The sequence below is a fragment of the Dipteris shenzhenensis genome, chromosome 12 (genome assembly GCF_047967505.1).
Source record: "Dipteris shenzhenensis isolate YYH24624 ecotype China chromosome 12, Dip_SZ_1.0, whole genome shotgun sequence".
Lineage (NCBI taxonomy): Eukaryota > Viridiplantae > Streptophyta > Polypodiopsida > Gleicheniales > Dipteridaceae > Dipteris > Dipteris shenzhenensis.
In genome coordinates, this window is record NC_141607.1 from 6115486 (window position 1) to 6143426 (window position 27941).

The window sequence follows — 27941 nt, forward strand, 5'->3', positions numbered from 1 at the left end:
TCTCTCTCTCTCTCTCTCTCTCTCTCTCTCTCTCGTAGAGATAGTGCACTCCAACACAAACTTGGGGGCAGTTTTCACAGGGCCAGTTTACAAGATGATCCATTCGGCCAAAGCATGACTCACACGTGGACACGGAGCTTTGGCCCAACTAGAGAGGTAGTGATCTCATTAGTGAGGCCGATTGCCATGTATGCAGCACCTTTTTGGGGGAGCAACCTTTCGGCAACAGAGTGGAAGAGATTTGATCGGCTGCAAGTGATCAGGGTTCCAAGATGATTCTAAGTAAGCCCTCAATCCCACATCAGATTGTGCAGGCAAAGGTCACCATGACACATCCAAGTCAATGCCATCTTCCACATAGTGACTTTACTCCACAAAGTATGGGTCTTACCTCACGGGAGACTCCCGAGGCAGACCCTACAGTCTTCAATAAGACTAGCAGAGAGCGGAGCTGAATTCAGGTGGCTGGAACTAAAATAACCTGATTCTATGAGCCCTAATGAGCTCTCGTATGGCTGCAAACTCAGATAACCCATCAGCATTGGGAACTGGACCTTAGGACTCCTCTTATGCAGACAATGCTCAAAGCATTGCTTCAGCAATGCAAAGCAGAATATGGCCAAGGCAGAACAGAGGATGAAGGAAAATGCGGATTGGAGGAGTTTAAAGAAGCATATTGTATACCTTAAGGCTATACAAGTACAGATATACGCCCCTGAAGGGCAGCACTAATCCCAAGTTAGCTCAAAGGTTCTAATGGACCTTATAGGATAACTAGAAGGGCAAGTTTGGTAGCTATTAAGATCGATTTGCTCACAACATCCCACATTCACAATGTATTTCATGTCTTTTCCCTCAAGAAGACTGGCCAGTTTCAGAAGCATGCCACCTATGGACGATGATGAGCATGTTCAGTATATTTCTGAGAAAACATTTGGCTTCAGAGCCCACAACTTAAAGGGCAAAGTTGTTAATGAGTACGGCTTATCCAAGGATGGGTTTTGTGGGAACCCTCTTCTAACACAAACAGCATGCAATATGGCTGAACAAACCAAGACAACCCCTCTTTTTCTATAGCCAGCCAGGAAAGCCCCTCTCCGTAGCTTTTATTCTTTAGAGATTTAAGTCAATATACTTTTTGGAGAAACTCACACCTTGAGGATTCAAGGCAGCATAACCATCAAATAAAGGCCAGAATAAGAAAGCCGATTGGCAACACTTGACTGGGTATGAAAGCCTTATATAGAGAAGCAAGCTTTTTTGCCAATTGGCAACACTTGACTGAGTATGAAAGCCCTTATATAGAGAAACAAGCTTTGAGAGTTGACCATCACCACTTGCCCTCAAATATTTTTTTAAGACATGTCATTTCCCTCTTTGCATATAATGTCAAAGATATTGTACTTTATGGTTCATTTTGAGAAGAAATTCTAAGTTCACTTCAGGGTCAACCATCTAAGAGTCAGATAATCATTAAATTCATGTTCAAGTGAATGCATATGACACTATGTTGAAATAGGTACCCACCATAAAATCAAAATGTCAAGCAGACCCATTTGAAGCACATATTGATACTAATCTTTAACATTTTGAATATAATCTTTTTTTAAACAGCAACTTTTAAACTCATCATTACTCCTCAGAGAAACAAGAAGAGCCATAGCACCCTTCTGCAGTTATGCAGAAAGGCGAAACATTGCCAAACAAGCATCCAGCCAATGATATATTTAGTGAGCAAAATCGCATTCAGTCCTACCAAGAACTTCATATAAAGTCGCAGTGACTTTCGAATATCTTTAAACACATAAGGAAGATGCATAGTTACAGGAAAGGCTTACTTCTAGAGGGATATGGACAGGCTCCTTTGGAATGTCTGCCAGTGACAAGCTGGGCACAGTGGCCAGAGCTTCTGGAGGGTCAGGAGTCTCCTGTTTAAGCCGTAGTTGTTCAGTGGCCCGTGCTAACTCTGCAAGGTCCTCCTTTGTCATGCTTGCCTTTACTTTTTCAAGCATCTCCTTTTCTTGAGATTCCTCAATGGCTCCCTTTTCTACATCAGGCTGAAATATGTGCATAATTAATTAAGCAAGTGCATCAATTGTGTCACACTTTAAGTGTGCATATAGTTCATCTCCAAAATTGGAATTTCTCCTGAAAATCTCATTCAATTACCAACAAAACCAAGATTAAAAGCAACCAAAAACAACAAACCTGTAACACCACAGTCACTTTATGAGGATTATCCAAGATATATTTCTGAATCAGAGGTGAAAAAACAGCCTTGGCTCCTTCATTCGCTATTCTAGATTTTAAAGCCTCCAAAGGTTTTGCAAATTTAAGAGGCTCAAATGGATCCTGACCATACAGCCACTTTCCCTGCAGATACATTTTTTTTCTAAGTGATCAGGGGGGGGTAAAAAGTAGGCTACTTAGCTGCAGACTACAATGATAACAAGGGGATATCCTTTTCTCTGTGCTTATATCACTATTTCTGTGCATTTCAGAAGGTGCTTTAAACCAAATTTCTCTCTGATAAAAAAAGATCAATCAGAAATCATAACATCAAGCTTACCATAGAGCGCAGCATGAGAGAGAGACCACGAGGGAACGACCCTGTATTATTCTCCCTTAGTTTAAACTCGATGGTATTCATGGAGGCCTCGATGGCTTCAGGTGAGAAACCTTCATCAACAAGCTCCCTCAATTTTGAAAAAATCAATTCTTCCACTTTTGGTATATATTCCTCGGCCACATTTTTTAATCCCAAACTAAATTGTGGTTGAAGCAGTTCATCTTCGATGCCGCCACCAACAATTGCCTCCCCTAGACCACTTTCTAAAAGGGCCTTACGTAATGGTGCTGCAGGTGTTCCCAGCATTAAATGATCCAAAAAACCAAAAGCCAGTTCTGTTTCCAGATCCATTGGCCCCTCTGTGAGCAGCCAATTGGTGCAAACCATATTTTTTTTCTTTAGATCACCAAGGTCACCAGCAGCATACTTTTCGACAACTCTCTTGGGTTCAGAGAAAAGTCTTTGAACCTTTACTTCTGACTCGCGTGCAGCTTCATTCTGTTCGAATTGCTCCAAGTAAGCTGCATAAAAGAAAAACTTTTCCCCTTTCAATGTGGAGCCATCTAATAAATTTCTCATACTTTATGTTTAGAGCTCAACGTTTCACTAAATTCCACAGAATCATTATCCAAAACCATAACATCACCCACCACTAATCAGGCGCAGCCGCTCATTAGGATCATCATCTCCATAAAACCAAATCCGAGCATTGCTAGGGTGATAAAACTTTCTATGGAATTCCTGACATCCCAAATAAATCATATAAGTTAACTCATTAAGCATTCAGCATAGATGGAAAACCATGATCCAATAAGAGATACCACATCCATCATACGGTTTGAAAAGAGTTCTTTGATGCCTCAAACCTTTTCATACAATTTGATTTTACAGGGTACTGCCACAGTCACACACAAGTCCTTTGAGTTCCCACCAATGCATGACATACCTGAAACTCTTTGAAGGTAAGTCTAGGTATGACAGTTGGATCCCCTCCACTATCCACTCCATATGTATTATCAGGAAATAGAGCCTTCCAGAAGAATAACATAAAATGTAATTATCAGTATTTTTTCCCAAACTGTAACAAGAATGGAGAAGCTGAATTGGTCAGTTCTACAAACCCTTTATTAACAAAACCTTAATTTCACTTCAACTAGAAGTTATAGAGGCAATTTTCAGATACCTAAAGTCCTTCCATGGCTACAGAAAAGATGGAAAATTCGAGCCTCGAGACAATATTATTTAGGCTTCTCATGTCTATACATCTCATCTCAGTAACATTATCCTAGATAGCCAAAATCATGTGTAAGTTATATAAATTAACGTATACCAAAAACATATACGTGTACATTCACATGTGTATACACGTGTATACACAATCCTACACATGCATTGCACACACTAATGCAGGAACATTGGAGACACAAAACTCACATCGATAAGTGGGCACATGTGAGTCATGTTCATGCATGTCAGTATGGAATTGATCTCTCCTCTATAGATACTAAGCTATCAGCTGCACCCAACATCTCTTTTAAGAAACTGAAATGAAAGACTGGATCCATCCTCACACCGTAAGTCCAGCTCATATGCTGCATTATTAATTACGTGGATTACCCAATAGGAACGACATTTATATGTATATGTATACCTATATCTATGGGTATCAACATATACATGCATACATATCGCGCACGCACGCGCATGTGCGTGTGTATGTGTGCACGCATGCATGTGTGCGAGTGCACGATAAATACATATGCATCCATATATATACATATGGTTAATGTCTGTATGTATGTATGTAGATATCTACATATGCATATGAAGTACATGCGTGTGTGTGTGTGCATGTGTGTACATAAGTATATTTATATGTATGTATGTATGTATGTATATGAGTGTGTGTGTGTGTGTGTGTTGGTGGATGAGCAGCATAAACAAATGCTTTTGGAACACTCTCCATGTTCTCCCTGTTGAGTCTTGCAGAGCACGACACATCGCACGACACCGAGTACAGAGGGATCCCACTCCTCTGCCCCATACCGTGTCAAACCCTCTCTCCCCCCAAAAAGGCCGGCAAGATTAGAGAGAGCGGGCTACATCGTTCAATATGTGCAAGGGATCCAATCCTGCTTATGGGATTGGACTCCCACAATTCCACATGTCCGCAAGCGCTACAAGGCCCCAAAATCTTCATATTAATCAAGCCACACGAGGGGGTGCCAAGGGTGATTGGCCCATATCCAACACCCCCCATGGGCCAAGCACCATGAAAGATGGGCTTGACCAAACCAAAGGCTAGCCACCAAACCAAGTGTGACACGACAAACCGCACCGGGGGTACGTGCAAATCAAACCTGTCCCCAAAGTGCCTTCAAAGTCATGTCAACACTAAAGACACCAGCCACCAGTGCAAGCAACATTCGCCATCGAAAGTACGCCAAAGACAGCCAATCTGCCACAAAGCTTCTGTCACAAGCAGCCACATCCTGAGACAGATAGTGCCACGTGTCTGTCATGCAACAACCGCCAAAAGTGCACAATCCCACGTTGAAGCTCTGATACCATGTTGAGTCTCGCACAGCGCACCACGTGGCAGGAGGACACCGGGTACAGAGGGATCCCACTCCTCTACCCCATAGCCTTGTCAAACCCTCTCTCCCCCCAAAGAGGCCGGCAAGATTAGAGAGAGTGGGCTACATCCTTCAATATAAGCAAGGATCCAACCCTTTCTACATTGCTTATGGAATTGGACTCCCACAATTCCACGTGTCAGCCAGCGACAGAAGACCCCAATATCTTCATATTAATCAAGCCACACAAGGGGGTGCCAAGGGTGATTCGCCCATATCCAACACTCCCATGGTCACCCACCGGGGACTATCAACCTTTGATTAGACATTGCTGTCCGGTGTGGGTGATTAGCCCATATCCAACACTCCCATGGTCACCCACCGGGGACTATCAAGCTTGGATTAGACATCGTTGTCCGATGTGGGTGGAGGTAGTGGATTTTCTTCAATGCCTGGCATCTTTGTTGCCAAAAATTGCAGCCTCTTTGGGCAAGGTGGTATATCCACCACGGCCTTGTGGGACACTAATAACCGTCAATCATGTTGTTGTTGTTTTTTCAAAGAAAGAAACCTTCTATTAATGCTTGAAAAACTTCATACAAAACAGCAGCCCCGAAGGTGCTGAGTATGGGAAAAACCAGGAAAAGGCTAAAAGAGAAAAACGGGCTGTTTCAAAGAAACCCAGCTCACTGCCTAGGGGATCTCTGGTACTGGGGCTAACAACCACGTGGGGGGACTATACAACCAGTGAGTCCCTCGCAGAGTAAAAATGTTAAAAATTCATGCAGGCCAAGCCTTGCAGAATCGAGCACGCCTCGTGACAACTGCCCTAGAGCCTGGGATCCCATGCTCCCAGGTGGAGCAGAGGGTGTAGATGATATCCTGCCAGATGGCAACCAAGGTAGACGAGGAAGGAACCGGATGCTCACCCATCACCAGATTGCAGTGAGCAACCCAAATGTTCCACGTAGTGATACTGGCTACTACCTCCCAAATAATGTCCTCCAGAGGAGGAGAAGCCAAGCTATCAGGGGGGACCGCCTCGTGGAAATCTATCCTCTAAATGCTCTGACCCTGTATTCGGTTTAAACTACTCGGTGCTTTCTATCAATTCAGACAACGGATTTTGCAAAGGCGTTTGAATGAAATGATTGCGAGTTGCCAAACACATATACTTGAACTTAAGAGTTTGCAATTAAGCTGGAATTAAGACTTATACAACTTAAACACAAAGTGACATCATTGGAAATTGCAATATGATTGATGGGCCAAGACGCCCCCCCCCCCTTATACAGGCTCACTTTATTCTTAAAAATGGAGTTACAAGACCAAGGTGCAATGCACCTTCCAAACTGATGAACTCATGAAAACCTAGGACCTACACACAAGACTCAAGAGCATATGTACAAGGTAGACAACAGAAAGAAGGACTCCAAGCTCAAGTTTAAACTCTTGGCTTGCCCAATCCACAAGGAAGAAGCCTGCAACAATCACCACTTACATCCAACATTAGAGGCAAGCGCTAGTTTCTAGAAAGATAGTAGAAACAACATGAAATAGTGCTGTAAATGAGAAAAACTTGACAATACAGGCTCCCTTCGTGACTTGACCCTTTGTAGATGAAGTCCTTGATGCCTCTAAAGCTACCTTGGGTGAGAAGCGTGTGGAAATGGGGCTGGAATGAGAACATCTTAGAAAAACAGCATGTAGGCTAGAGAGAGAAAGCCTTTATGGAGTGAGAGCTGTAGAGAGAGAGTGCCATTGCTGATCCCAAGGGAGGGGATGTAAGAGAGGAGCTGCTGCTGTTCCAGAGATGCACAGAAAGGCAGATTTCTGCAAGGGGAATGGGCTGGAACAGTAGAGAGAGAAATTCTGCAGTAGAGAGAGAAAGACTGCAGCAGGAAAGAGAAAGGGCTGTGGCTGCTCCAGGCTAGGAGAAGGAGAGAGGATGCTGCTGCTGTTCCAGAAGAGCTGAGAGGGGGCAGATTTCTGGAGAGGAGGGGCTAGAACTGTAGAGATAGAATGTGCTGTTGTAGAGAGAGAAAGTGCTGCTGAGGTGAGAGAATGGCCTGGGGAGAAGCTGGCTGCACCCAAGGAGCTGGAGAGGTTCTACTACATCATCCAAAAGGAGGGAGAAGAAAAGTGACGAATTTTCATGTAGGGAATGAAGGGGAGAGGCCTTCTTTTATAGGCTCAGCCCCCCCCCCCCCCCCCCCCAATGCTTAGAGTGGAAGGTGGACACTTGTCCCAAATTTTTGGTGGGCTGCAGTCCCAAAGAGGACAGCCCACAACCTGCCCCAAATCTACCAAATTTGGGGCCAGACACTTGGCCTGCATGCCCTGCCACTTGCCATGCATGCTGCCACATGTGTAGGACAGGTGGACTGACCTGCCAGCTCAGATTCCATGTGGCAGTCTGCCACGTGTCACTCCCAAAAACCCTAAAATTTCAAAGTTGTCACAATTCAATTCTGATCGCACCCACGGGTTCCTAACAGCTTGGACTATCTATTGACGTACTCTAAGGTCATAATTGAGCCATACTGAGCTCATTTGTTTGTCGTCTTATCTTGTATCTCCATTACTCTTGGCATGCTGCCAGGCCCACACCCAAAGCTCAGGGAACATTCTCTTGAATGGTTCCTAGGTCAGTATGCAATCTGTGCATTTGATTGGTCCCATGTTTGGGTACTCAGGTGGGGTGCGGTTTCCAGATGTCCCTCTCAAAGAGAGGCCATCACTCTTGTGGGTCACTAATGCCCATAACCCCAAGCAAGGGGGTCCACCCTCAAATGCTAGACCTAGTCCCCATTGTCCGTAACTGAACAGTAGGAAAACATTTCATTTCTTAATAAGCATACTATTGAAAAACAAAAAGAAATAGTACCAAGCAGGTGGATACATGTTGAAGCAGGATGACACCGGTAAGCTAGGGAGATCTCATCACTCTGAAACGTGTGTCCTCCCATGTGTCCTCCCTCAGTCAACCAGGCCACCATCTCCCAAGTGTAGTCCCTCTGAAGACTCTGCATGCGGGTAATAATCCTGAGGGCTCCCATCCAAATCCTCATTGCGCTACGACAGCTCCAGAGACACATCCAAATCCTCATTGCGCTACGAAAGCTCCAGAGGCAATGCGGGATCGTCTCCAGAAAAACCAACAAAGCAACAGTGACACTGCCCCTCCACCCGCATCTACTCCAACCACGAGCCGATGGGCAAGCCTCCGTGGGCGGCCAACCAAAAGAAGTAGGATATCTTCCTCGGTCGCAAACTGGACCATAACCACGTCCAAAACCTAGAACAGAGATCCCAGGGCACTCTCTGGGCCACCCAATGCCTCTTCTTCGAAGGGGTCCACATCAAAAAATCCATCTAAAGCCTCCTGCCAATCCATGTGGTGTAGGAAAATAAGGGCACCTCGTCCGCGTGCTCAGCAAGGCCACCCTTGGAGAGCCAGAACCACTCTCCTAGATCCCACTGGACTTCCCTCAAAGGCCTATCTTCCTTAGTCGCAAACTGGACCATAACCACGTCCAAAACCTAGAACGGACATCTCGGGGCACTCTTTGGGCCACCCAATGCCTCTCCCTCGAAGGGGTCCACGTCGAAAAATCCATCTGAAGCCTCATGCCAATCCATGTGGTGTAGGAAAATAAGGGCACCTCGTCCATCTGCTGGGCAAGGCCACCCCTGAGGGCCAGAACCACTCTCCTGGATCCCACTGGACTTCCCTCAAGGGCCTACCCTCCCAAAGCCAGAGGCGCCATCTGGGGGCATCTTGCTCTGAGATACTGGGAGGGTCAATGTGCCACTCCTTCCCCAAACGTCCCACCACTCTGATCATCTACCATTAAATCCCATCCAAACTCCCATCCATCTCTGGGTCTCTCTCAGTGAGTGCCTAGAGTAGGCCTCAAGGTCCAACATGAAAAAAATCGGGCTGTGTGCTGCCTCGCTGCATCACCATCCTCAAGGGCACACCAGTCTGAGAAAACTGGCCCAACCATCTGCTGTCCATCCACACATGAAGTCCCTCCCACCATGACTCAAGGATTGCTATGTCAATCCCTCTCATCCTCTGCCGTGCTCCTCACAGATGCGCTATGGCGACAAGCCTCACCTCTGCCTCCATGGGTAATCTGCCAAAGGACCCAGCCGGTCCACTATCCCACTGTATCCAACCAATGTGAGTCCACTGCCTAAGCATACGCCCCTCTTGACCTCGGATCTTTGGGTGCCAAACAAGGGGCTGACGCTCGAACTCATCTCTGCATCTGGGCTGAGCTCGAATTAGGCCCCCTGCTAATCTCTGTCAGACCCTATGGAGGTTCCTCATCAAGGGGAAAGCCTTCCCCGTAAGGGGAACCTCTGAGAAGATCCATCTGCGTGAAAGCTGCCAGTGTCCCCCAGTGTGTGGGGTGTCCCCCTCGCTGTAAGAGGAGCTTCCAAGGCTCTGCACCTGATGTGAGGCTGCGAACAACCACCTTGCTCAAGAGGGCTCTGCTCTACATCTCTGAATCAATGATACCCAAGCCTCCCAGTGCCTGCGGCATGATCACCATCTACCAAGCGACCCGGGCTCTAGTGTTCCTCGTGCCGTCCGCACCTGCCCAAAGAAAGTTTCGAACCAACCATCGGAGCTACTCAATGCACCCTCGGTGAAAGCACCAGCATGAGGCAATATACCAGGCCATGGCAAGAAGGACCTAATTTGCCACTAAGAAACGACCTGCTAGGGAGAGTTTGACCAAGCTCCAGTAGAGAAGCTTGCGCCGTAGACTCTTAAGGACTGGGACGATTTGCTGCTTTGTTGAAATGTCAATACCAACCTGGCATTGGAGGTATCTCGCCGTCTGGCCCCGCGGTATCCATTTGAAGCCAAAGTCACTCCCCCACTCACAAATCTCCTATGTCTCCTCACAACCTGTGAAGAAACCTATGGACTTTGTCTAGTTGATCCGCGCACTCGAGGCCTCACATAGATAGCTAGGGCTCCTTTGACTCTCTCCAAGCTCGTTGTGGTGCCCTCGACATGCATGGTCGTTTCATCTGCAAGCTCAGAGTCCATGAGCTCCTCATCTTGCCTGATTAGGAGCCTCAACCCTGTGAGGCCCGCCACCTGCGATCTCAAGTAGTAGCCCAAAGCCTCAACCACAAACAAGAAGAGGAAGGGAGCGAGGGTCAGCCCTGGCGGACCAAGTGAGAGAGAGGAAAGGCCTCGCTCATGTGTCCTTCACGAAGAGGTCTATGTCACTCAGCCACCTAGAAAAGCCCTCTATGGATTGAAGCAGGCACCCCGGGCATGGTATGCGAAGATACATGCATTTTTTACAGCACATGGCTTTCTGAACAGCCCAACCGAGGCCACTCTTTATGTCTGAAAGAGTGCATAAGAGTTTTTAATTCTGATTTTATATGTGGATGACATGCTTATCATTGGGCCAGATATGGAACAAATTGCAGATTTCAAGGCTGATTTACAGCAGTCTTTTGCCATGACAGATATGGGCCGGTTGCACTATTATTTGGGCATACAGTTTGCATATGTTGAGGGGGGTATAATGATGAGTCAGTCCAAGTATATTGGACAGCTCCTGGATCGCTTCCAGTTTGAGGATTGCAAGCCAGTTTCTACTCCATTGGAGCCTGGTTTTCGTTTCTCCTCCGAGGATGGAAGTCTTGCCATTTGATGCATCCCTTTATCAGCAAGCTGTTGGATGTCTTATATACCTTTGTCATACCTGGCCTGATCTTTAGTATGCCATTTCCCAACTCAGCAGGTACATGCACAAGCCTAGTACACAGCATTGGCAAGCAGTGAAGCGGGTCTTTCGATACTTAAAGGCCACGCAGCATTTGCAAAGGTTTATTATATGGTTCAGAGGCCCCACTTGTTTTGCATGCATTTACGGATAGCAACTGGGGGGGATGTTATGACACTAGGGTGTCACACAGTAGCAACTGTTTTATGCTTGGAGCTTCATGCATCTCTTGGTTCAGCAAGAAGCAGCCTACAATTGCCGCATCCAATTGTGAAGCTGAGTACCAGAGCAGCTTTCACAACTGCAGTAGAGTGCCTTTGGCTTCGCAAATTACTTGCAAATCTTGATATCATTCAGCCCGACCCTACTACGATCTACACCAACAGCCAAAGTGCTTTGGCGGTTGCTAGAAACCCAGTGTTTCATGCGCGCACAAAGCATATTGAGGTCCACTATTACTACGTTCGAGAGCGACAGTCTGCTGGAGACATCCAATTGTCCTATGTTCCCACCGAGGACAACTTGGCAAATCTCGTCACGAAAGCTTTACCATGGGCCAAGTTTGCAGCATTTCGACGTGCTTTACACTTGCTTCCTTTTATTATGTGAAAGATCACTCTGTACTTACCATAGGCTGCTACATCCCTCTCGGACGAATATGTGCAACCATAATGTTGTTTGCAGGTATTCCTAAGATATTTCCAAGATACTTCAGCCATACCATGGAGGGGGGGTTGTTAGCACTTAGCCCTGGTATCAGCCTTTAGGTCAGGTCAACTCTATGAGTTGACTTCATTGGTCAACCATATGGTTGACTTGGGGGCCATATAGGCCACCCTTTGTATTTCCCTCTTATCCATTTGAGCAGTACTACGTTTTGCTCCAGCTTGTTGTTTGCTTCCCGCACTCCACTCCCATTCCATTGCTTCCTGCACCCAACAAGAGAGCCCCAGTCGGTTTTGGGGGGGCAGCAAGTTGGCCAGTAGGCCTGCTGGTCGGTGAGTTTTATGGGGGCATCTGCCCCTATAAAAGGGCCCCCTTGGGACCTCATATCATTATCTCTGGAGCAGCCTTTGAGGAGCATATATCTAGCAGCAGTTCAGCATCCTTTGGACCCACTTCCAGGAGTACAAAGAAGGATGAGGAGTTGCAAACATAGCTCACTGGAAGCTGCCCACCTAGGCTGTACACCTAGGAGCAAGGTGGAGAGATCAGACACGGAGATAGAGAGTCTACATATGCCCGCACGTGGACTCAAGGATCTAGGAGTGTCTCGGACGTAGTAGGACAGCATCTTTTGGTGAGGACAAAGGACCACGGTTTGGTGGGACTTTGGCCCACTGTTGTATTGTGTCCCTTGGACAGAAATATTTTGTTGGTCCTATATCTCTTCTTAGCATTGTCTAATTATTGTCCTACACATCTATGTGAAGCACCTTAAGTGATTCCACCCACATCACGTACCGTGTGAGCTCCTGGGCTATTCTATCAAGGGCTATAAGCAAAATTTCAATGAAATGGCATCAACAAAATTTCAAGCACATCATGACAACAGTGATTTTAGACAAACTTTGATATATCAAGATTAAAAATTCAAAAATCTATCTTAGGAAAATTAAATTCTACTTGAGGAGCTTTAAAAAGTGAACCTAAGGCAAAAATTAAGCACCTGTTGAGAGATACGTCCAAGAGTGTTATCTGGCTGCGAATATACACCCTTCATCTCGTTAAATACCACACCTATCAAACGAGAGAGAGAGAATACACGCACTATTCAATATCAAGACAATTAAGCAGTTGATCACATACTCTGCAAGAACCCCATACATAATTATAATAGACATTTTATGAAATACGAAGGAACGTACAAACTCGATGCTTCCAAATCTACCTTTCAAGGATATCTCTTCCGATGGATCATTAAGCTCATAGTGCCAACCCTCTTGCTGAAAAGTTTGTAGCTCATTCACACACTTTGGGAAGAAAACAGCATCCAAGTAAACATCTACCAAGTTGTAAAAGTCCTGCAATGAACCAAAACCATCCAAGTCCTTCACTCTATGACCAAGAATGGCGTAATGCATAAAAAAGCACCCATGACAAAGAAACTATACCTTGGTATTTGTAGATGCCACTGGATAGCATGTTCGGTCAGGATAAGTGAAAGCGTTTAAAAATGTGTGAAGGCTACCTTTCAATAGCTCAACAAATGGTTCCTTAAGCGGGTACTTTCTTGATCCACAAAGAACACTGTGCTCTAGTATGTGAGGAATCCCAGTCGAATCTTTTCTGCAGACAAAGAATGATACAAACTGAGAAAATTCCTTACTCATTACCTTCATACATCCAAACTGCGATTTCTATAAATATCAGCCCTTTCCTTATCACAAAATATCCACACGACTTCAAATTTCGAAACTGAATCAAAACTCTATCAGTGGTTCTAAGCATATTTACTTCCAGACCGGAAGTACAGCATCTTCACATAATTATCCTAATTTTGCATTTATCTCCCTCAAAGAGACCCACAAAGGCCTTCTCAACATATGTGAGACAAATAGGCTTGCATGACAAATAGAGAACTCACTTTTGAGATAGTCCCTAGAACATAAAGCCACATCCATTGGAAGGAGACAGTTTCAGCACTTTAGCGCGATTACCTTTTTTTTTGAACAAAGGGCTAGGGTTTGTAAATTTACCAAGTACCAACAATCGCAAGATGCAACTTGACCACAAATCAGCGATACTTGCAAAAAAAAATTTAACAAACCAGTTATGCCATCTCCAAAATCGTTAAGGCAAGTACATCCAACATTCATGCATGGCAACAAAAGCCAGATTGAAAATATTATGGAGATTGTTTGAGACTTCAACGCCAGGGATCACCAAAGCATGAAAGGCATGCACTACGAAGACAAGAAGCTTTAAAAGAACATAATTGTCGGATGATTAAGGCTGCATGCATAGCTTATACAGTCTCCTTCCATATATTATCTAGATGAATCTACGAACATGCCCAAACTCATCCTCTAAAAAAACAACACATAATGCAGTTTCAATCTCAGGATAGTCACGCATAAGGTTGAAAACCAGAAACTCCACGCATAGCAAGGACTAGCTACTATGACATCCCGACCGACGTCATCAGCTCCTAAAGGTGGGTGTAGACCATAGTATAAACATATGCTCTCACACATACAAATCCACAAACCCACACATACTTGAGCATCCATTTATACAAAGGTTTTCGTACTTGAGTTTCTGTTAGCACTCCAAAGGTGAAGGGCAGACTCAGCTATGACAAAGGCTAGCACTAGAGGGGAAGATTGCATACATTAAAAACAATTTAACAAAAATAAGGAAGAAAGAATGAAGCACCCGCAAAACCAATCAATTGAGAGAGAAGCAACCGTGAAAGCAGGATGCAGACTCAAAGCAGCACAAGACTTTCAACAATCTTCGATTCAAATGACTACATCTCACTTCAAATGACACACACTTTGGTGTTTTCTCTCCTTAAATATAGTATTTGTTTTTACATACAATTGCATATGAAACGTCTGAAACATATATACAGGTAGCATATATAATAAATATGTGAAAATTTTTCCTAAATTAAAAATGTGAGAAAAACCTTTGAAACACAGGGCATTTCATACTTAGTGCAACATTTCACAGTTTCCATACCCCTGAAACGCATTTCTATGTGAAAGTAGACTCAATTTTTCCATCACTTTTTGCTTCCTTGCAATGGCTACTAAGATAAGCAACCTTGGATCCATCCAATCTTCAATACAAACAAGTAAACACACATAAGTCAAGGTATCTAAGTAAATTGAAAAGGCATTTCCTAAGCCTTGGTTGGGATGCCAAATGTGAGGATAGTGATAGGCCTTTGGGATAAGCTTGCCCTAAAGCAAAAATTGACTACCTAATCCTCTCCCACCTTTGGTGACGGTAACAATATAAACCCATTCCATACGTAATTTACAAGACGAAATCATGTATCAGCCTTGAAAACGAACAACCATGAAAGACATTATGCAATGGACTAAGGAAGCATGCCAAGCTGACATATCTATGTATATCCTTCATAAGAATAGAGTATATCCAATGTTGGAAAATAAATTTATACCTAGATGAATCCAGGAACATTCCCAAACTCATCCTCTAAAAACACAACATAGTGCAGTTTCAATCTCACGATAGTTGCTCATAAGATTTAAAACCATAAACCCCATCACGCATAACAGGGACTAGCTACTATGACATCCCCACTGACGTCATCAGCGCCCAACAGTGGGTGTAGACCATAGTATAAAAGTATGCTCTCACACATACAAATCCACACACCCACAAAGTCTTCGTACTGAGTTTCTGTCGGCACTCTAGAGGTGAAGGGCAAACTCAGCCATGACAAAGGCTAGCACTAAAGGAGAAGGCTAATCAAAAAGTAGTCCAAATCTCTTCATTCAAGCTACAGCTGCTTGTGAAGTCTAAACGATTTCATTTTAGTCTATCCCAAACGAGCATCTAAATCTAAATCTAGTTGATAGGGCAACGCACCATTTAAGATAGAAAGAATTATCGCAATACCAGCAGGCCGCAACTTGGACGAAAACTTCACAAGGTGAAATTTGCATGTCCGCAAATACGGCAGAAGCAAAATAAAATTTACTGAAACAAAGGAAAGAAGGGAGTCTGTGAAAACACTATGTGCTTTTCAACAGGTTCAGATAAAGGGTTTTAAAGACAGTTTTTACAGAATTCTCACAATGCACATGGATGCAAGTTGGATTGGATTTTGCATGAATGAGAATGCTTGCATTTCTTGATAACTTTAAAGAGCAATAGGAGAAATACAATAATTACAGGCTGAGGGGCCAAGATGGGCTCCTCCCCTTATCGAGGCTCTTTTATTGCTCAAATGGAGATACAAGGCCAAGGCGCAATGCATAACATTGACTTAAGCTCTTGAGAGAGAGGACTCAGACACAACTGAAAAAAAAGGAATGCTCAAATTGAGCTTTATATAAGGAATGACTCAAAGCTGGAACTAGAGGGAACCAGACTCTCTGGGCACCACAATCCGCAAGGAAGGTGCCTGCATAATCCCAACTTCATCCCACATTAGTTGCACATTCTAGATCTCTAGGAAAGAGAAAGAAATCAATGCAGAAATGAATCTCAGATGAACAAATATCAGACTCAAACCCTCCTTGTACTTGTGCTCCGTTTGGTTACGGATCCCTTGGTGCAATTGCAGCCCTCCTTTAGAATGGATGAAGTCTTGGGGCTGGAGAGATAAAAATGCAGGAAAAAGATGATGTAGGGAGGAGAGAGACAGCTTTAGAATGGAGTAATGGTTTAGAGAGAGAAAGATGATACTACTCCAGGCAGGGGGGGAAAGAGAGAGATGCTGTTGCTGCTCCAGAGGTGGAAAAAGAGCAGATTTCTGCAGTGAAAGGAACCTAAAACTGTAGAGAGAGAAAGTGGCTGAGAGGGAAGCCTGGCAGAGGTCTGCCTTAGAGACAGAATCCTGGAAGAAGAGAGAGGTCTGCTGGAGAAGCATGGCAGAGTGCTGCCCATAGAGAGAGAAGCCTGGCAGAAGAGAGAGAAGTCTGCTGCTGTAGAGAGAGAAGCCTGGCAGAGTGCTGCGAAGCCTGGCGAAAAAGAGAGAGAGGAGGTTGCTGCTTCACCAAAAAGGCCTGAGAAGAGGCTGGCTGCTCCAACATGGGGAAGGCGAAGCGGCTGCTGCACCAAGGAGGGAGGGGCAGAATGATCCTTCTTTTATAGGCCCAGCCCACCCCCCCCCCCTTTGCCCAAGTTGTCAAGTGTTCCCAGTGGTGGGTGGGCCCCCCACTTGTCATGCCACCCACCCACCTCATGCATGGCCAAGTGGCTGGGCCAGCTGGCCTTGCTGGCAGCTCATCCTGCAACGTGTCACCTGCCACATGTCCGTCTGCAAACCCTAAAATTTCAAAGTGGTCAGGAATGAATTCTGATTTCACCAATGGGTTCCTGTCAAGTAGTCCTACACATTGACCTATTCTAAGGTCATGTTTGAGCTTAATTGACCTCAGTTAAGAGGTTTATTTGTTTGTCGTCTTATCTTGTTTCTCCATGCCTCTTGGCATGCTTCCTGGCTCACACCCAAAGCTCTGAGACATTCTCTTGGATGGTTGCTAGGTTGGTCTACAATCTGTGCATTTGATTGGTCCCAAAGATAGGTACTCAGCTAGGGTGTGATTTCCTGATGTTCATTATCAAAGAGAAGGTATCACTCTTGTGGGTCACTAATGCCCATAACCCCAGGCAAGGGGGTCTACCCTCAAATGCTAGACCTAGCCCCCATGACCTAGCAAAAACTGCAGGAAAACTACTTTTGCAAAACCTGCTATTAAAATTGAAATGTAAAAGGAAAATTACCAAGCAATTGGATACAAGTTTGCTGAGGAGTGACAGTTTGTAAGTGACTTTAAGCAAAATTATAAGTAAATGAGAAGAATAATAAATAAAAATGACTTTGAAGTTTGTAGGCAAAGCTATGCTTATGTTCTTGCGCCCAAGCATAAGCTGCCAGGATCCATCTGGATTTTGAAAGATTTCCTTTATCTCCCACCTTTTATTACAGTATGATATAAACCTACTCCATATTAATATACAAGATGAAGTCATTTATCAGCTTAGAAAATCGAATTACAACCAAGAAAAACATTCTGCCACGCATTAAGGTTGTATACCATGCTCACATATACCGAGATGAGTCCAGGAACATGCCCAAATTCATCCTCTAAAAACACAACATAGTGCAGTTTCAATCTCATGATAGTCACTCATGAGGTTGAAAACCATAAACTCCATCACGCATAGCAAGGACTAGCTACTATGACATCCCCACTGACGTCATCAGCGCCCAAAAGTGGGTGTAGACCAAGTATAAACATATGCTCTCACACATACAAATCCACACACCCACACATACTTGAGCATCCATTTATACAAAGTCTTCATACTGAGTTTCTGTAGGCACTCCACAGGTAAAGGGCACTCCGGAGTTGAAGGATTGTATACCAAGCTCACATATCATTAAATGCAGCAACAAGCAAATGATAAGACACACTCTACTAGATAAGGCAACCTTCATATTGATGGCATCATTGAAAGAAGAGTACAATATCCACTTCATAGTATGCTGCACATATGTATCCGTGGTCCTTGCACCTTAATTACAACTACGTCATTTGATTTAGTAAGATAAACTAAAATGTATTAAGGGGACCTAATTGCACTCAAAGGCTTAACAAAAAACAACTAGTTTATTTCTTTCTTAATCTCAATGTCCATAGACAAGAATATTGAAATATTGAACCAAACTAAGAACCCAATTAGGAAAAGATCATTTTAGTGTGTTAACCTTTAAGGCAGGACATGTAGATAAGCATCTAATACTTCCCATAAGACAATGTGAAGAGTAAGATTGTAATAATTCATAATTTACTTATAACGGCGAAGGGCATGTGCTATAGCACGACTCGTGAGCAATTAGTTTTAGGGGTATTTGTAAAGACCATCACGAGAAGAGAAATAACTTACGGTGGAGTGCGGAAGACAATACCAAAAACCTTGTTCTCATCTTCGTTAGAGACTGACATCACCTCTGCGCCAGTCTTCCTATGTCTATAAAGGACTGCATTAGACTTGTACTCCTCTAAAAATTGGTCTTCAAGTTTCTCAAAGCCGAGTTGATTCACAAGATCAGGGCTAGCTTCTGCAACAAAGAAAGTAAAAATCCAATTAACATTAAGAATCAAACAAAAAATAATGAAAACATTGGAGACCCAGGCATGTAGGTTAAAGGAACAGAAAGCTCTCTCTCTCACTCTCTCTCTCTCTGGAGACCCAGGCATGTAGGTTAAAGGAACAGAAAGCTCTCTCTCTCTCTCTCTCTCTCTCTCTCTCTCTCTCTGTGCCGTCACCTCTACCCCGACACTCACCCCTATGCAATGACCTACCAGAGACAGCAGAGCACATTGCAGTGGGATTAGACCCACAAGAACAGATCTATTTTCTACAGCAGGACCTTAGAGAAGTCAAGCTTCCACTTGCCTCCTTGGAGGCAGCTATTTAGTTTGCTTGAATACTACTGGTGGTTGTGCCCCCTTTTGGAGGACACAAAGTATGTCATATTCAGTCTGGGCGATTCTTTCTTTCCTCAATCAGGTCAATATTTTCTACCGTGCACCAATCTCCGGCATACAAGCCCTCAGGCAGCCCCCCTATGCATAGACTCAGGGCATTGGCATTCCTGTTACCTTTTCTTTTACCTTCCCATGCACGTCCCATGTATTGATCTAATTGTCTACTGCTGCTGTAATTTCATGCTTCATGGACCTCAGCCAGGTGGTAACCATATCTTGAACCGTGGATGCAGGTACTGCTGCATTACAGTTCTGCATTAGCTCTTGCCTATTTTCCATTTTTTCCCATGTCATGACGGTATCAGGATTTGGATCTCGGAGGAGCTGACCCCGACTCAGCTCAAGGCAAAGGCAGCAAAACTGGCTGAAGTAAATGATGCACAGGAGGAAGCTCTCTGTAGAGACCTGAAGGTGTTAATCAAAGACTTCAAGCCTCTAGACCCAAAGACTCTCAGTCTTAAACTGATGTAAACGAAGGCCATCAATCTTTACACTAGTGAAACCAGCCTCAACAGCCTGAAGGGTGGTAGGATCCACGTAAATACAGCATATACAGTAAATAGACAAACAAACTTGCAACACACCACAAATCACAGGGAAGCTAGAGCGCTCCTACTCAGAAACCAAGACACAGATTGGCCCCAAACGCTGGCGCCCCTTGCGGTATTTATTTAACATTCATTTGAAGCCAAGAGGCTGATTACAAAGGTCTCTGGGAAGCTGCTCCACAGGCAAACCAACGCCCTCAGACTTCCCATCCATCCCACCCTGTAATTCCCTGCTCAACTTCAAACGGTGAACGGCATCCAATCCCTAGGCAATCCTGCATCCTCAGCCAACCAAAGCATGCAACAAAGACCCCAATAGCATCCGCTATCTGAACCACTCCTGCAATCGCACATCTAAAAGCCCAACCAGCCAACACGGCTGAACAACTGCAAGACAAAGCCCTCAACAACTGAACTCTGGTGCAATCAAACAACCAAACTCTTCCCAGCGGGTTGCCTCAATCTATAGCCAACCTGGCCACTGCCCAACAGCATAAATCAGCCCTTCTTCGCAAGGAAAGAAACCCAAGCGCAATAACTAGCCAGCAACCAACCTGGGAACGGCAAAAGCGGGCAAAGACAAGCCTTCTTCTACCTGGAATCCACAGAAGAAAGGTCACCTGGACTGGAAAACCCTAGATCCTGCAAAGATCAGCTGATTCTGCCCTGGCACAAGCCCAAGAGCAGCTTAGAAGCGAACACTCACGCCTGGAAAGTTACCAAAACAAGTCACAACACCCAAAAAGCTCCAGAAATCAGGTTGAAATCTCCTACAGAGCCTGAAAGCCTGAAAAAGCAAGTTGTTCACCCGAACCAGCCTGGTCAAGTCTAGAACTCCTCTCACCTGAAATTGGCCCCTTGGTAAAAACGAATTTCCCTGGCAAGCTCTGGATCATCTGAAACTGGCCCTTGGGTAAAAACGAATTTTTCCTGGCAGGCTCTGGATCACCTGAAACTGATGATCTGGCTCCTCTAGAACTGATTTGGCCAACTACCTCTAAAAAAGAGCTCCCCCCCCCCCCCCCCCCCTTTTTAAGCCCTAGGCTCCAAAAAGCAATGTTTGTGTTATTGCACCACTCTTTTTGGCCCCTAAAAGCAGTTTTTAATTGCACCACTCTTTTGGCCCCCCTGTTGCACGCTTTGGCCCTAGGAATTAATTGCCTAGTAATTGGGCGCACATTCACTATTTCCAAGGGCCCACTAGGAGTTTTAATTCCCCAAGTCCTGCCCCATGGCCGGACCCTCGCGCCCCAAAGGCTCAAGGCAATCACACACAAATTACGAGAGCCGCAAATCAAAAGTCCCATAATTTCACGTCCTCGTGACACTAGACTATAGCTAATTTTATAATAATCTCTAAGATGCTCTATGAACTCCAAGGAGATGCCTTGTGCACTCCCTTGACTCTTTTTTATCTTACTTTATCTCATAGGGCCATCAGGCCTCCTGAGGGCGTTAATATTTCTCTCTCTCTCTCTCTCATTTTGCTTCAATTGTGTAAAAATTTTATAGCTTGTAAAATTAGATAGTCTTCTGAAGGTATAATTTTCTTTTCCAGAGGAAGAACTTTCTATTAATGCTTTGAAACAAATCAGCAATCCGTGTGGTGCTGATTGTGGAAGGAAACAAGAGAAAAAACTGGCTGTTGAACAAGCATGTCTTCAAAGAACCCAGTTCACTGCCTAAGGAATCTTGAAAACAAGGGCCAACAACTAGGGTGGGGGACAACACATCCTGAATACATACAAGACATCTACACGCCAAGCTTTGCAAAAAGGCCATCACCTCTCAACGGTCATCCGAGGCTTCAACAGCCTATTCTCTTAATGTTTCCACCCAAGAGGATCAATCAATTCATGCAGTTACATCGGATGTCCTGTTAGTTCCTCTCGCTCGTCCACCCCGGAAACTCAGTCAACTGGATCAGCTTTAGCAGGGGAGCAGATGGTTTTCACAGCTGAGGGGTGTGTCTTCCACCTTGGAGATACCTCAAACCCATCAGCATTTGCCATAGATCAGCCTCTTGGGTCCACCACCAGAAGGAGTTGTCTATTCCCCACAGTTCTCTTGGGGCTTCCACCCAAGGGGACAGCCCAGATGCAGCAAAATAGGTTTGATGGGTCTTCCACCCATCAGGCCTCTTCATTAGCTCTGGTCAATTCCTATGGGGCTTCCAACACTTTGCTATCGTCTTGCAAGAGAGGCTCCTTGCCTGAATATCGCTCAGCTGCAGGCAGCCGCTTCATATGGTCAATGGTGTGATGTGAGTGTGATATGAGTGATTAACCTACGCAGCACCCATCCAGCTGCAATTCTGGGAAATATTAATTTTAGTCATTACATTTTTAGATCATTCCTTGCCTACACAACCATTCCAAAAGGCTTTACTTGAGAGTCTCAATCTGTCCCCCCATCCTCACAGATGAGGTAGGTTGCAATGAGTCCTGCTATCAACAAACCCCTCCAAAACATGCTGAACATACAATAGGATGGTGGAGGAGCAATAGGTAGATCAGTGGGTGGAATAGAAAAAGTTCCAAGAGCTCCGCATAGCTGGAAAATGATCAAATCTGCTCCCAAATGTCAGCTGAGCAAGTAGGGACATTGATCCACTATGGAAAGGGCTGCCATGACATCCCGCCATTTGATGTAGTACTCATTGTAGATTTTATTTCTGAGGATGTGGTCTCTGAATCCAATGATCCTCTCAGGTATATACTAAATATGACCCTCCTCATCCATGGGAAGCACATACCAATGCCACTTTGCTCTTGAGTGAACTGAATCCCCAAATAAAAGTGTAGCAGCCCCAAATCTGACATGTCAAAAGTGGTCTGCAATTCAGCTTTAAAATCTACAATATTATCTTCATTTGACCCTGTGAGCAGTAAGTCATCTACATAAAGAATGATGACTAAAATATCCCCCCCATCCTTCTTGATGTAGAGGGTGCTTTCAGTTGGACTGTTGTGCAGCCCCTTGCTGGTCAGAAAGGCATGAATCTTTGCATACCATGCACGTGGGGCCTGTTTCAGCGCATACAAAGCTTTATTCAGCTTGCATTTCCTGAGATTTCAAAGCCTGGAGGTTGTTTGACATAAACCTCTTCCAACAAGTCTCCATTAAGGAAGGCTGTTTTTATGTCCAACTGATAAACATTCCACTGAAAATTTGCAGCCATTGCTATGACTGACCGGATGGTTGTCATTTTGGATGTAGGAGCAAAAGTCTCCTCATAGTCTATGCCCTTTTTCTGAGCATATCCTTTTGCGACCAGCCTTGCCTTGTACCTGTCAATGGTGCCATCGGGCTTTCTTTTAACTTTGAAAACCCACCGTGTACCTATGGCATGTTTACCTGGTGGCAAATCGACAACTTCCCATGTCTGATTTTTCTCAATGGACTGCAACTCATCGTGCATGGCATTCATCCAATGCACATTATCCTGTGTCTCTTCAAATGTCTCAGGTTCCTCCTCATCAAGAAGAGTACCTGCATAAGCTGATTCAACTGAAAGAGCACCTCCCCCATGCCTTACTGCACTTCGAGTTCTGCCAAGTAATGGAGCATCAATTTTACTCTCCCTGAGAGTCTATAACAGCCAATTTGGGACTGTTTTTGCTGCATGTATGTTTGCAATTTCTTGCTGAACAACCTCTTCCACAGCTTGTGGAGGTGGTATGACATCCTGTGGCTGAATCGAAGCATGTGGAGGTATCTGAAAATTCTGATTTTCATCAGATATATCAGCAGGGGAACCCAAGGCAACAGGTAGTAACCCCTCAAAGACATCACCGGAAGAAGAAGGCGTATTAAATTCAGCTTGAGTGTGAGCTGAATTTTCTGAAAATATTACATCTCTACTGACAATGATCTTGCATGTGACAGGATTGTAGAGACGGTACCCCTTGCTTTCTGCACTCTACCCAACAAAAATGCATCTATCATGGACTGCACACTTGTCATCTTCAAAAATGACCTGAAATCCAGGTATGTTAAGAGTGGACACTGAAAGTAGATTTTTTGTGATACCAGGCACATACAAGACATCAGAAATTCTGAATGTTGAACCATCAATGGCTGTAAGTTCAACTTCTCCTGTACCACGGACTGAATAGGACGAGTTGTTGGCACATGTGACCTTTTTACCAACAGGTGGTGGATGCAGAGATGTGAAGAGACACTTCCTGGAAGTGATATGCTTTGAGGCACCGCTGTCAAAATACCATGTATTATGTGTCTCATTGACACTGAAAGCTGATGCATCCTTGGAAGAATCATAACTGCGCGTCAGAAAAGCATAAGTGTCATCATTACAAGTGGCTGTACTATCCCGAGCAGCCAACTGAGAGTCTGAAATGCAAGACAAGAAGGCATAGTCGTGCTCCACAAAGTTGGCTGTGGCTTGCTCATTGTCAGATGCATGAGGAGCTGCATCTGAGACAGCCATACCGGAGCTGTTTTTCTTTTCTTTTGCAAGCCTTTTCTTGTATTCTCCAATGTAGTGACCTCGCTTTTTGCAGTAATGACATATTTCCTTCTTCTTGGGCTTACCTGCATCACCCTTAGCCTTTTGAGAAGGCTGTCCTGAACCACTGGAAGGCTGATTAGCTGAAGTCTTTGCCTGTCCCTTTACTTTAGACTTGAATTTTGAGAGCATGGCATGTTCACCTGCTCGTGAAGCCATGTTTTTCCTGGTTTGCTCTTCCTGCAGCAGAAGTCCTATCAACTCGTGAAAAGTGAGAGGATTTGCACCCCCCCTCAAAGACAAATTCAGAGAGGTATGAAAGCTGAGATAAGACTCAGGAAGAGAATTCAGAGTAGTGGTAATCATCTCTGAATCAGGAATGATCTCATCAATATTCAGCAACTGCTATCGTAAATCCTGTAGCTTTGTGAGGTGCACTAACATGGAGTCACCCTCTTCCATATGTGTATGAGACAATTCTCTTTTCAAAAAAGACACCCTGGCATCATTCCGAGCTGCATACATGCTCTCCAAAATATCCCATGCTGCCTTTGAGGTCTACACGACCAGATATGCGGAATGCTTTTCACTGAAAGAGAAATACACGACAAAGCTAAAGCATCACGTGAATTCCATCTCTTCTGCTCTGGAGTGGTAGGTATAACTCCACCAATAACTTGTGCTGCAGCTGTACCCTGTGCACGACCTTTGCCTCCTTGTTGGGGAGGGGTATTAGGTGCCACATTTGCTGGCCGAAACTCATCCCCACTTACATAGTCCCACAAATTACGAGAAATCAAAATATTGTGTACCATAAAACTCCAAAGGGAGTAGTTGGTACCATCCAGCTTGTCCTCTTGTGAGAGACCACTGAAACCAAAATCATTCTGATTTTGCTGGGCCATGTCTGAGAAAGAAAATACAGCAAATGTAAATTTGAATTCCCTTGCTGGGAATGGAGTGCACAAATCCCAAAAAAACACAGCCAAACACTAGCTAAAAATGCAACTCAGATCTCTGTAATGTTTCTGTCAAAAGTATGCCATAGCATTCAATCTCTCCCAAAACCTGCCAAAAGCGCTTCAAAGCACTCACAGAAAGGCAGTGTGAACTGAAACCTGTCAAATTGCTCTCCCAACACAAAAGCCCCAATTTGTGGCTTGAAATTGCAACCAAAAAGGGACAAATTTACTGTAAGCCCCAAATCTGCAATTTCTGAACAAAAGCCCCAAATTTGGAGTTGAAATTGAGCCAAATTTCACCCAAATAGATAATCTCCTGCAAAAGCCCCAAATTTCTTCAACACTTGCAGGTTTACTGCAATGTTTGCCCAAAAAATCCAACTGTGCTCCCACAAAACTGAGCCAAACAATGGCTATATGCAAAGAATGCGCCTACAAATGAACCTTGCAAGTAGAACCCTGCTCAAAAGTCCTGCAAAACTATAAATTTCCAAGCCCACCTTCAAACTGTACGGACTAACAGTACGGAACTGTCAGTCCAGAGCAGTTGTACGGAGCTATGCAACTCAGCCTGTACAGTCAGAATCTGTACACCTGTACGGCTGTACAGATCTGTACGGCAAGCTAACACGGAAGCTGTACGACGGTTTGGACATACAGTACGGGATCTGTACGGCACTGTCGACGAGCTGGTACGGGTACGGAACTGTACGGCGAAGATACCACCAAACAATGCCTGTGTACGGAACAGAGCTGCAGGCTGTACGACGACGAGCTGTACAGCCGCACGGTGAAGCAGGCGGTGCTGATCGGAATCAAGGAGCTGGTACAAGCATCGCGTACAGTACGGAACAATACTGTGCAGATGTACGGGATAGTACGGCTGATGCAGGCTGATAGTACAGATCTGTATGTGGCTGTTCGTACGAAATTCATACACATGTACAGACGACGAGCATAGGAGCTCGAAGCTTGAGCTCGAGCTGCGTGACGTCGAGAGCTTGGGGGCTGAAGATGGGAGCTAGTCCGGGGGCAGGAGGAGCTGGTCCAAGAGCTTAATCTGCTCTGATACCAAATGTGAGAATGGGAGAGAGAGAGCAAATGAGAGAACAAGAGCAGGAGCGTAAGAGTTGAAAGCTTAGTTGCAAATAGATGAGTGTGATACAACTGAATAGAGTGATGGGTTTTGTCTAAGTGACAAAACCTTATCACTTCACTAACCATAGTTAGTGAACTAACTGTGGTTAGGGGGAAAAACCTCTAAGTGAGGGAAAAGTGCCCCTAACCTACTTATTACATTACATTGGTCACTGCTAAATTATAGCAATAATTCTAACAATGCACCGGGCAATATGTATGCACATTTTGAAGGCAACATGCCAAGCACAAGGAGGGCTGTTGGAGGGTTGAAAGAGAGGTAGAGAACGCCTAGAAATCCAAGCACGAGCAGAGCAAAACTCCCCTGCCAATGAATTCGAGCACAGCACACAGGCGACGTGGTTTGCATGCACTGAGCATTTGCAGGTTCAAGCACCCTTGAATTCCAAGTTTGCAAGGCAGAATAAGGGTGAATTAAGAGCGTGAATTCCAAGGCAGAATCATGAGCGGACTCGAAGCCAGGAAGATACGAAATTCCAAGGCGGCACAATCTTTGACAAGAAACCCCCTTTTTTTAGGTCTGTACATTTACAGGCTGTAGAAAACGTGTTCCAATAAGCAAAACGTTTAGTAAGTTTTCGAAGTGTCTAAAACGCGTTTAAAAGGAACTATGGCACGGAATGTAGCTAAGCTAGCCTACAACCTAGCTGAATCTGCCCTAGTCACTAATTTATACTAGGAGAAATGATGGCAGCTATCACTTCTAGTTTTCACTTCTAGGATCTATCACAGCCAACCGTCCTTTAATGAGTAATGGCCTGGAGCAAGCGTCATGGCTAACTGGAACTGCGTGCCAAACTCTGCCGACTTTGCGTATTGTGCCTTCATGCTATCAAGATCCTTTCCTTTGATTTTGAGCACAGTGGCTTGCTCATGGTATGGATGGAACCTTCCGACTGAGAGCGTCTGCAACGGGGTTGTTTTTGCCGGGAACATACTCGATCATTTCCCCAAACTGCTGGAATATCAGACTCCACCGCTACTGTCGATCACTCCATTGCGTACTAGGCATTGTCTGAAGCCACTTAAGGGCTTGGTGATCTGTCTTCACCGTGAAGGTCCGTCTGTATAGGAAAGGCTTCCAATGTTTTAATGCCTGGATGACACCGAGGAGCTCTCTATCATACACTGAATAGTTCTTTTCGGCATCGTTAAGCTTTCTATTGTAGTATAGATCCTGAATAGTTCTTAACATTGGAAGCCTTTATAGAAAGCTTATAGAAAAGCCAACCGTCCTTTAATGAGTAATGGCCTGGAGCAAGCGTCATGGCTAACTGGAACTGCGTGCCAAACTCTGCCGACTTTGCGTATTGTGCCTTCATGCTATCAAGATCCTTTCCTTTGATTTTGAGCACAGTGGCTTGCTCATGGTATGGATGGAACCTTCCGACTGAGAGCGTCTGCAACGGGGTTGTTTTTGCCGGGAACATACTCGATCATTTCCCCAAACTGCTGGAATATCAGACTCCACCGCTACTGTCGATCACTCCATTGCGTACTAGGCATTGTCTGAAGCCACTTAAGGGCTTGGTGATCTGTCTTCACCGTGAAGGTCCGTCTGTATAGGAAAGGCTTCCAATGTTTTAATGCCTGGATGACACCGAGGAGCTCTCTATCATACACTGAATAGTTCTTTTCGGCATCGTTAAGCTTTCTATTGTAGTATAGATCCTGAATAGTTCTTAACATTGGAA

The 27941-nt window shown here is 44.7% G+C and overlaps 1 protein-coding gene across 1 annotated transcript in view; it reads right to left on the reverse strand.

Annotated features, from left to right (window-relative positions):
* Positions 1-27941, reverse strand: part of LOC147895736 (presequence protease 1, chloroplastic/mitochondrial-like) — a 54269-nt gene that overhangs the window by 21746 nt on the left and 4582 nt on the right. Inside the window, exons 2-10 of the mRNA XM_087382299.1 lie at positions 18507-18681; positions 13025-13199; positions 12802-12934; positions 12580-12650; positions 3516-3599; positions 3220-3310; positions 2570-3090; positions 2209-2373; positions 1839-2057 (exon numbers count right to left, since the gene is read on the reverse strand). Coding sequence (XP_087238425.1) covers positions 1839-2057; positions 2209-2373; positions 2570-3090; positions 3220-3310; positions 3516-3599; positions 12580-12650; positions 12802-12934; positions 13025-13199; positions 18507-18681 — 1634 coding nt within the window. The remainder of the gene's footprint in view (positions 1-1838; positions 2058-2208; positions 2374-2569; positions 3091-3219; positions 3311-3515; positions 3600-12579; positions 12651-12801; positions 12935-13024; positions 13200-18506; positions 18682-27941) is intronic.